The sequence below is a fragment of the Octopus bimaculoides genome, chromosome 14 (genome assembly GCF_001194135.2).
Source record: "Octopus bimaculoides isolate UCB-OBI-ISO-001 chromosome 14, ASM119413v2, whole genome shotgun sequence".
NCBI classification, from domain to species: domain Eukaryota; kingdom Metazoa; phylum Mollusca; class Cephalopoda; order Octopoda; family Octopodidae; genus Octopus; species Octopus bimaculoides.
The window spans coordinates 39,326,916-39,338,816 of record NC_068994.1 but is presented as its reverse complement, the minus strand read 5'-3'; the positions used below and the strand labels follow the sequence as shown (position 1 = coordinate 39,338,816).

At 32.5% G+C, this 11,901-nt stretch overlaps 1 protein-coding gene across 5 annotated transcripts in view; it reads left to right on the top strand.

Moving 5' to 3' along the window:
- LOC106872391 (protocadherin beta-15) overlaps positions 1-11,901 on the top strand; it is a 190,287-nt gene that overhangs the window by 25,780 nt on the left and 152,606 nt on the right. For all 5 annotated transcript variants that reach the window (XR_008265553.1, XR_008265554.1, XR_008265555.1 and 2 more), the window contains exon 2: positions 8,369-10,847. Coding sequence is in view for 2 of the 5 variants with exons in the window: in XM_052973122.1 (XP_052829082.1) it covers positions 8,369-10,847 (2,479 nt within the window). In the remaining 3 variants the exon portion in view is untranslated. The remainder of the gene's footprint in view (positions 1-8,368; positions 10,848-11,901) is intronic.

Here is an 11,901-nt window from a genome sequence, read left to right as displayed (position 1 = left end):
GACATCTCAATTTATTTCAATTAATGGAATTACCATAAAGATATGATGGCAATTTGATTACTCTGTGAAGGCTGCCTTGTGGCCACTTCTTCACACACAATCTTTTTGTTCAGGGTAATTTGGCTTCTTAAATGAAAATATTTAATGAGACCCCATGTAATTCCTGGCAGAGACCTGAAACTCTACTGGTGTGTTCAGTTACTACACATAGATATGATGGGCTTCTTTCAGTTTCTGTCTACCAATTTCACTCACAAAGCTTGGTCAGTCAAGGCTATAAGACACTTGCTTAAGGTACCATGCAGTGGGATTGAACCAGAAACCAATTAGTTCGGGATCAAACTTCTCAAACTCACAGGCACACTTGCTAAATTTTTGATGGTTGTGTGGTGAAGAAGTTTCTTAAGCAACTATTTGGTTTTAAATACAAATTATGTGTAAAACATTTATGACTGCAACATAAACAGTAAAAATTTGATAGAAAGTCTTTGTTGTAATAAGTAATGATGTCTCTTGGCCTGCGAATTTCTGTTAGAACATCTGTTAGAACATCTGTTCACTTCTGTTTCAAATTGAACTTGTAAAGGATTTTATATTACAAATTAGATATGCGTGTGTGTGTGTGTGTACGTACATTCATGCATATGAGTTAAGCTTCTTATCAACTCTGATTGAGTCGTTAGTCATTTGACCAAAGGCATTCTAGCTAACATTCTCTGCTTTATATTATTATTTTTTTTTAGTCATCATTGTTTATCTAATGCTACATTTACAACATTTCACTTTTTTGTTAACAGGGGAAGGTGGAGATCTGAGGGAATTTTGGTTCCCATTTTTAGCAGGTGGAAGAAACAAGTAGATGTTCTCTTGTTGACTCTGGCTCCTTTGTTTCTCTTTATTTTCTGTCTTTTCTCAGTTTCTTGTATACAGTCTTCCATTCACATTACAACCCATTTATTAGTGTCATCCTTTCCAGATGTATAATTGATTTCTTGTTGTTTATCTTAACTTCATCTTTTTCTGCCAATATATGATGTTTTCTTTTTATAATGGAGACATGTCTTTTGACGTTTCAAAACAAATTCAGGTTGATTTAACACTCCTTCTGCATGATGAAACTATTTCAAAGAATGCCAAGTTAAAAATATATTGAACTTCTGGAAAACAAATCTTTTAATCTAAATGAACATAATAGCAAACATTTTATATACTACTCCAATGATGAATTTGTTTACACATTGAAATAATGTTCAAATTTTGATATTGTCTTCCAAAACTTGAGAAAAGCAAAGAATTCAGTTGCTTACAATGAGATATTAGAATGTTATCCAAAGCAAGTTCTAGGGTCCTAGACTGAGACCAAATTTTTGATTGCATTCAAATTTGAAGTAATCTGCCATCAAATCCATAAAAGCCAATGTCTAAAAAAAATATTAATCCCAGCAATTTAAAATAAACTATATCTATTATCTTTTACCTTTTACTTGTTTCAGTTATTAGATTGTGGCCATATTGGGGCAGTGCCTTGAAGAAATTTTAGTCAAATGAATCAACCTCAGTACTTATTGTGTTTTTTTTTTTTAAGGCCTGGTACCTATTCCATCTGTCTCTTTTGTGCCAAATTGCTAAATTACAGGGATGTAAACACACGAACACCATTTATCAAGCAGCAGTGGTGGGGGACAAACACAGGCACAAACACACATACATACGCACACACACATAAGTGTACAACCAGCTTCTTTCAGTTTCTGTCTACCAAATCCACTCATAAGGTTGATCCCGAGACATCACATTTTCTTTTGTTCTAGAAAGTTGTCTTCATATGGTCTAGATAGACATATCAAATTAGATACAATATTATTTAGAAGACAGAATCCAACATAATGTCCTTAATGAGGTTATTTACTCACTACTTTTAATCATTTCATAATTAGGGTGTAACATGTTTAAATGAATAAGAATTTCAATTGATTATCACATAATACAAATTATAACATAACAAAACTGTAGTTTATAATAAAGTAGTCTCAATGTTTCAGAAAGATATCTTTTAATTTTATGCTTGTTTCAGTCATTGGACTGCAGCCATGCTGGGACACTGCCTTGAAGGGTCTAGTCAAGCAAACTGGCCCCAGTATTTTTTAAAGTCTCATACTTATTCAAGCAGTCTCTTTTGCTGAACCACGATGTTATGTGGACATTATCAAATCATCACCAATTGTCAAGTAGTTGGTAGATGGGTGTAACAGACACTAAGACACACAAACACACACATACACACACACACATGCATACATACATACAATGGGCTTCCACACAGTTTCCATCAACCAAATTCACTTTCAAGGCATTGGTCAGTTCAAGCCTTATAGCACAAGACACTTGTTCAAGGTACCTCATTGAGGGAATGGAACCAAACCAAACAGTTGTGAAACAGGTTTTTAACCACATAGCTATGCCAGTTATTTTTTTTCTTAATTAATTAAGAAAGGAGACAACGTCAGCCATATTAACTAGTGCCAGCATTCAAAAACATGTTGAAATAATGATTTATGTATATTCATATGCACATGTATATCAATATAAATACACAAATATATATATATATGAGTGGAGAGTTGTACACGTGTGCATGTGTGCACACATAAGCATTTAGCATGTGATATTATATCTGTACCATGGTTTCATGCTAATGTTCTATACTTGTTGGACACAGCCATATTTAGTGGACTTTTGCAATGGTTGAAAAAGCAATAAACAAGATGGCTGACTGTCATATGGTGTTCGATATCACCAGTGATTTGTCTGTCACCCCACCAAAAAATACAATAGAAATTTCTGAATATGACTACACATAGTGATTAGTTCTGTTTTCCTTTTTCTTTATTTATATATATATATATATCTTTTTTTGCATTTTACACATAAAAACAACAGCATCCAATCATTCATATAATAATATATGCATACGTATATAAAAAAAAATAATATAAAATCTTCAAAGAAATGTTGACGTAAGAAATTTAATGATATAAATATGTGTATACACATATGCACAAACTTACACAGATATTTTACCTCATATATATATATATATATATATATATATATATATATATATAACAAATTAAAAGGGTAAAGATTTATCAATTTATTAATTTATTAATAAATCAACAATTGTGAAGCAAATGCTTGCTGATCCCTTAATTATGTTTATATATATATATATATATCTCAGCCATATCACTTATAAACTATTTTTCAAAACTATTAGGTATTTGTATAGGTTTCAGATTCTGTCCCTATATCAGTGGTTCTCAACCAGGTTCTGGAAGACCCAAGGGGGTCTATATGAAATAGTAAATTAGAGATTCACAACAGTATTTTAAGGGTCCATGAAAAGATTTGCTTTAGTTGTATTTATGGCAGGAAACAACTAGGTTTCTTTCTCAAACGTTTTACATAGTTCAATCTCCACAAGTTAAAGCATGAATATCAAAATAGGGATTTTGAAAGAAGTATCTATAAAACTAGTTTTTGAACATCAAATAGCTATGGGGGCTCCACCAGAGCAAACTGGTAATCAAAGGGGTCCGTAGGTGAAAAATGGTTGAGAACCACTGCTATATATGAACATATGCAGTGACATAGTAGTGGTGGGGTGTTTATGGACCACAAAAGGCAGCCACTTTATATATGTGTATATACTGTAATCAAAGATAAGTTACATTGAAGGAAGAGGGCAACCAGTTTGGCTACGACAGAGAGTGGCCAAATCTTGTGCTACACCACTGAATGCGATTTCTTCTCAAGTGTTTTACAGTTTATCTCCACTACAAAGGCCTTCTACTTTCAATTCAGGCCACATTTACACATAGTGTACATCAGCCATTAACACTACATGTCAATGACAGCATGGTATCTCTCTGGCATAATCAGCCAATACTTTTGATGCCTATTCATTTTCTCAGTTCTTTGCTCTCAGCTTTTGTTGGAAATGAATACACAGACACATACATACATACATATGCACACACATGATATAATGTAATAAGTATTAAATATATACACGCTAACACATGATTTAATAAGATATTTATTATAATGCATATATATATATTATTAAATTAATATATGTATATATGTTTATAAATACTTGTATGTATGTATGCATGTATCTATCTATCTATCTATCTATCTATCTATCTATCAATCTATCAATCTATCTATCTATATGGCTAGTTCTCTGTTTCTCTCTGCCTGTCTGCCTCTACTCTCTCTTTCTCTCTCACCATATATGCACGTATGTGTGTGTGATTGAGTGTGTATGTGTGCGTATATCATGACTGACATCATGTGATAACTTCAAATGAGAGACAACAATGCAAAAATAGCATTATCCATCTCCAATCTTCTACGTAAACATATCCAGCTTTGACAAAAAAAATTGCTTGCCTGGAAACTGGTGGGTGTTGTGAACAGGAAGGGCATCCAGCAATGGAAACTGTACCTTAATAATGTTTCACCTTACCTATTTCGACATGGAAAAACAAATGCAAATATAACGATGATGATGATGGCACACATACATACTGCCTGTATATGCAACGTTTATATTATATGTCTATAATGTATGACAAATTATATATATATATATATATATTTTTTTTTATACCAAAAATTTGGCAAAAGAATATAGTATCTGTTAACAAACTTAGCAAAATACTCACAGTTGAGTTTTTGTGTATATATATATATATATATATATATATATATATATATATATATATATATATATATATATATATATATATATATATCGACTTTAAATAGACCTCAAAACTGATCCATTGAAAATACTTTATTATAATAATGAAAATGACCTATGAACATTTCGATGCAATATCCAGAATGATTCATATATATTATAAAATATTATAAAATGTTATAAAATATATATATATATACATTTATGAATTTGTGTTGCAAGATTCCTGATATGAAGTTGTGTGTTGAAACAGATATTGTTGTATTTTGGGATGGTTGTTTTTTTTGGGGTGGGGGGCAAATAAAGACACACACTATATATTCATTCTTCACACATCTGTGACCTCCTCACCAACATTTTCCATCTTCGTGTGTGCTTTTACTCTGCTTATCCCAGTGGCACTTCCCATCTTCATATGTGCTCTTGGTCTGCTTATTTCATTCTGTTTCGAAAGGAATAAGCAGAGCAAGAGCACACACGAAGATGGAAAGTGTTGCTGAGGAAGTCACAGATGTGTGACAAAACATTTCTGGACAATGGACATGAGTTGGAATAGGATTAGCAATAAACGAGTGAAGAACAAATATATAGTGTGTGTGTTTATTTGGGGGAAAAAAAAATGACCATCCCGAAAAACAACAATATATATGTATATATATTGAATATGATTAATTATATGTGTTTGTATGTATATATGTATGTATCTATATAGATATATCATATATACATATGTACATGCATATACATGTGTGTATGGTGTATGTATGCACTCATTATGAGAGAGGGGGGAAGAGAGAGAGAGAGAGAGAGAGAGAGAGAGGGGAAGAGAGAGAGAGAGGGGGGAGACAGAGATAGAGACTGGTTCAGAGAGAGAATGAAAGTAGAGGTGGAGGGCCTGTGTTTCCTATTTACAGTAACCTAAATATTACTAAACTAAATATAGTTCAAACTCACATTTATTCTCTTTCTTTGCATTTGCTGGTTTTATATGGAAACAATGAAACTTCCAAGATGCAAATTATATTAGCACTGAATTAATAACTGAAACTGCACATTTGCTATTTTTCTACCTTGATATTACATCTTTTATTATCTTTCTTTTGTTGAATTAAATTCTTTGAAAATTTCCAATTTTGCTATCATTTGTCAATTTGTAGTGTTTGACCCCTTAACATTTCAGAAGCCATCCTTCTTTCAAAATAACACTCACCACCAGTTCCTATTCAATGTAACATTGCCCATGAATGGTAGCTTCAACATATGAAGCATTTATTGAGTTACAACAAGAAATATTGATTTGTTTCAAAGTTCTTTGTTGGATAGTGAGTGGAACTGAGTGCAATATTTGAGGTTAAAAAGTATCATTTACCTACTTGTGCTATTTGTCATACAAATTCTGAAATTTTACTTTAATTGCAATAATTTTCTTTTCTAACAGAATATATTACTTCATTGATTGACTGAAAGCTGTTGTTGTTTAACCCCAGGTCAGCTCTGACCAAGCAGACACATGATCAAAAGGCTCCCCAGCTGTTACTACAGTAACTTTTTGTATAGCCAGACAACATTATCTAATACATCCGTCCATTTTATCGTAGCAGTAATGTGAGATTTGAGGGAGATTTGCCTGTTGCTTAGGCAGGCTGAGTGAATATATAGAGGCATCCGGTTGGTTCATTCAATGAAATATTTTCTTTTATTGTTTTACTGTTCTCAATTGTTGGGCAGTGGCTGTTTTGCAACAATTTGGAGAGTTTGGTCAACCAAATTTCCATCCATACTTATTTTATTGGCTTTTTGACAAACTACTACAGGGATGTAAATAAACCAGCACTGATCATCAAGCATTAAGATAAATTCAGAGATAAAGTTGCATGCCATACCCCCCCCCACATATACATACATGTATGGATATATGCATACATATGTATCTCTCTCTCTCTCTCTCTCTCTATATATATATATATATATATGTATGTATTTGTGTAGGTATATATATATATATATATATATATTTGTATGTGTATATATATATATATATATATATATATATATATATACTCTCATACACACACACACATACATATGTATATATGCATATATATATATATATATATATATGTTTTCAAAGCAAATTTATTAACTACACAGCCATGCCCACACCAACTCAGAATGAGTTGATGAATGTTTCTTTTGTTAATGAATGTATTTGTTATTTGATTATGTAGAGTTACTTCGATATTTAATAGTATGCTTATGTATACCATTTCAAAGTACTACGATAACTGTTAACATATCAAAAATGTTATCAAGATTTCTATTTAGTAATTCTGTGTTTTTGCAGGCCTGCAGAGGAAGCCTCTACATAATTGCATCTAGAGGCTTCCTGAATGACCTGCAAGAAATATCAGCCAAATTTCCCTCACATTTTACCTTCATGTCTTAATACTTTCAACACCGTATTTCTGTTGGAATATATTTTGTTTTTTCCACTTCAATATTAAAATGATGAAGAATTTCATAAAATAACATTATCATTATTAAGCTGGGGTTCACAAAATAAATTAACGTGGAATTTTGATGTTCAGTTTTAAGTTACAATACTTTAGAATATGAAGCTTGTACCATAAAGCATGGGTCAATCTCAGGCAGGTTGGTATTAAGAGGGTTAAATATAGAATGATGCATAAGACAATGTAGTTCCTGCTACACATAAAAAGTGGATGGCTATGGCTGGGATGCTTTATAATCACAAACTTGCTCAGTCATAACTGATCTTGACTTAAACAATAACAAATAAAGGCTGTCAATGAGCTGTGTTACAGTTTTATATTGAATTATTTCTAATTATTTTTCTATCAGTTTCAACCAGAGGTTATGGTCATGTTGGGGCACTGCCATTAGCATAAATGCATATTTATTTTAGGTTCATTACTGGACCCTGTCTCTGGAATCAGTTCTGGTGAAGTGATTAAGTGGACAAAGCTGCCCTCCTTTGCATTTCTTACCATGATGTGGGTTTGTCTGACATTTCAGAAGTAAAACTTATTTTATATTGTAACTATTTTCTATTGCAATTGATGATAACATCGTTGCTTACAGGTTTCGAATGGAGCAGTCACTGGTTCACTGATTTTTTTTATGATGCTGCTCAGTGCAAAACAAATATTTCAAGGAAATTTGTTCATAAAGTGCCATTTGTTAAGATTACATTTTTTTCGACAACAATGTGTGTCAGCAAAAGCTGGGCATTCACAGACATGCTCAGATACACACAAAAACACACACACACACATGTACATATATGTGTGTATGTGTATATAAAATCTTTTATTCTTTTATACGTTTCAGCCCTAAGGCTGTGGCCATGCTGGGGCACCACTATATATGTATATATATATATATATATATATATATACACATAAATGTGTGATAAGCTGATATGCTGATAAGAATATATACATGTGTGTGTGTGTGTGTGTGTGTGTGTGTGTGTGTGTGTGTATAAGACTTAAAATACATTTGAATGTCTAATACTAGTGATTTGAATACAAATTATCTTTATAAATTGTCATGTCTTTCTTTTTTTTATTTCAGAATTATTTCAATTTACAACTTAAAACAAAACTTTACCTGTTGGTTGCTGATGAAGACTCATCTTAGAAGCATGTTAATACAAGTCTGTCTGATGTTGTTTTTGTTACATAAGTCTTGCTGTGTGGACTTTATTTATCATGTAGAAGAAGGTCAAAACTCAGGCACTTATGTAGGGGACATTGGTTCTGATGTTCATTTGATAAACAATGTTCTAATTGAAGAATTAGGTTTGGTCAGCTTCAGCCAGTTAGAACAAGATGTAAACAGTAGCAATCAATTATTTACAGTTTTTAAATCAGGAAAATTGTATACTGGCCAAAAGTTAGATGCTGAATCTCTCTGTAAATACAACACTGAATGTTTCAGAATGGTTGATGTAGCTGTTCAAAAGGAAGAATCTTTTATCAAGTTATTAGAAATCAAAGTAATTATTGAAGATGCTAATGATCATAAGCCTGTATTCCCCAAAAAACAGATCAATCTTCAATTTGACGAAGGTGATGGAAAAGGAATGATAAAATCAATACCTAATGCTATTGACAAGGATGTTGGAGTTATAAATTCTCAGATTACCTACCAGTTAGAAAAGCATGATGGTGAACCATTCACTTTATCTGAATCAAAACGAGTGGATGGATCCTCTTCACTTGGAATTACTCTTGAAAATAAATTAGACAGAGAAAAAAAGGACACTTACATGTTAAAAGTTATTGCCAGAGATGGTGGCTCCCCACCAAAAGAAGGCCATTTAAATGTTCTTATTACAGTTACTGATGTCAATGACAACCCACCCCACTTCTCTCAGAATTTATACAATGTTTCTGTAAATAATGGCTATCACAAAGATATGCGGGTTGCACAAGTATCTGCTAGTGATTTAGACTCAGGCAAAAATGGCCAGGTTTCATACTATTTCAGTTCTAAAACATCAGATGCAGCTAAATCAAATTTTGCATTGAATGAAAATACAGGAGAGATATTTTTAGTAAAGACATTTGGTCAACGAAAAAAACTTCTATACAAATTATTTATTGAAGCTAGAGATCATGGTAGTCCACCACTGAGCTCCATTGCAACAGTTTTAGTGAATGTTCTAAACCAACAGAATAATCCACCGCAGATTGATGTTAAATTTGTTTCCAAATCGACAGGAATAACAGCAAGATTTTCAGAAGGGATTAAAGTTGGCAGTTTTATTGCTTTTGTTAAAGTAACAGATAATGATGCTGGACAGAATGGAGAAGTTACTTGTGACCTTAAACATGATAAGTTTCTGCTGCAGAGTCTTGGAAAAATGAAATATAAAGTTGTTGTCAAGAATCCAGTGGATCGAGAAACTGAAAGCTATATCAATTTTACAATTAGTTGCCAAGACAAAGGATTTCCATCGTTGAAAACGGAGAGAAATTTTTCCATCCAAGTAATGGACATTAACGATGTACAACCTCATTTTTCAAAAGAATTGTTTAAATTTCTAACTTATGAAAATGAGAAGCCATTCTTCCCTATTGGTTTCATTAATGTGACAGATCAAGACCTTGGGGAAGGAGGGCAACTATCATACTCTTTATTAGATAAAAACAAGCATGTACTTCCTTTTGAAATTTCTAATTTTGGGTTTATTTCAACAACACAATCACTGGATCGAGAACAACAAGAAATATACCATTTTCAGGTTTTTGTCAAAGACAATGGAACACCGTCATTAAACAACACAGCCAATGTCATCATTGAAGTCATGGACAAAAATGACAATGCCCCATATTTTACATTTCCTAGTGTTAACCCTTTCAGCTTGGATATTTATTACCATCCACAGAGTAAAAAAGATATTACTGTTTTGAGAGCCTCAGACAGGGACAGTCATGTGAATGCTTTTCTCAGATATGAAATTTTAGGTGGTAACGATAAGCAGTTATTTACCATTAATCCTTACACGGGTGTATTGTCATTCTCTCGAACAGTTTACCAAAATGATGCTGGATCATATGATTTGAAATTCATAGTCAAGGATAGTGGTATCCCAGTTTTATCAACAGTAACTACTTTATCCTTGACACTTACAGTTAGTAATAAGACATCTAAAATGTTAACTCCACCAGACACCAAATCAGATGATAAAATCCACATTAATCTTGTAATAATTATTTTATTGGCAGCTGTGATAGTATCAGTAGCTACAGTAGTGTCAATAACAGTGTGTATTGTACGGAGAAACCACCAGAGAAACACAAATTACAGAGCAAACGTAAATACTGCTAACAAAAGTATGAGTGCCAGTAGACAGCCTGGATATGATAGTGAACAAATGACACTTCAGTATGATGTCCCCGTCCCCGTGGCAACATCTTTTAGCAAGAATCGGAGCTCTCTGCCCTCTGGATTAGGAAGACAATCTCATCCTGAGTATGCATTACCATACAAAAAAAATTCACTTTCAGGAATGTATTGTTCTACCAGTCGAGGAGGAAGTTTTCAGGTAAGTCATGTCTTATGCAATTAATAATATATTTGTACATTTGTATGATTTATATGTATATGAGCATTTATATTGATCTGTTCATATGTTTGTCTCCCTCCACCACTCTCTCTCTCTCTCTCTCTCTCTCTATCTATCTATCTATCTATCAATCTCTTTCTCCCTCTCCTCTTTCTCACTCACTCTATATATACAACTCTGTGTAGAATACTTTTAAGCAATTGATAATAACAATTAACCTGTAATAATTTATCAGCAATTCTTACAAATGAAAATGTGCTGCATTTTTATCTTTCTTAATTAAAACTTAAAGCAACACTACTTAATCCAAGCAAATTAAAGTCATTATATTGTAATTAATAAAATGATATATCTTGAAGAAGTATTTTACATAAACAGGCTCTTCACCATAATCAAAATCAAGTTGTACTTAACTTTAGATATCTAACCATAATTACTATGAACTGGTACACATAAGAAAAGCAATCACCTCCTCCAGTATCTGAAGTTAAGATTAGTTAGAAAGTAAACTTGTTAAACTGAAAATAAATTTACACAAATTTCAGATGATAATTTATTCTCTGAGAACAAATTATTTACATGTGTAGTGCAAAAGACAAAATGGTTTGAAGCAATATATTTTGACGTCATAAAGGTATCACTTGAAACCTCTTCCCTACTTAACCCCAGCTGATTTGCCTCAAATCAAGCTTTAGTTGCTACAAGGCAGTCAGTCTTCAAAATGTTCATGCTACCTCTCTCAAACTGCAATTTCAAACTTAGTTACTCTCTTTTATTCTTTTACTTTTTTCAGTCATTGAATTGCAATCTGCTAAATTCTTTAACTTTTCTCTTTCTTTGTACAACTAAAACTGACTTACAGAAATGTAGGATACTGTAAAAAGCTGTACCTAAAAAACGTCTACTTCTCTGATCCTGCAAACTATTATCAGAGTATAGGCCAATGAAGGAGCTTCTATATAATCATTTGGCCTGTTAGGAATAGCAACTAAATCCCTTCAAATTGTGCCTTACCATCTTAGAAAAGAACACT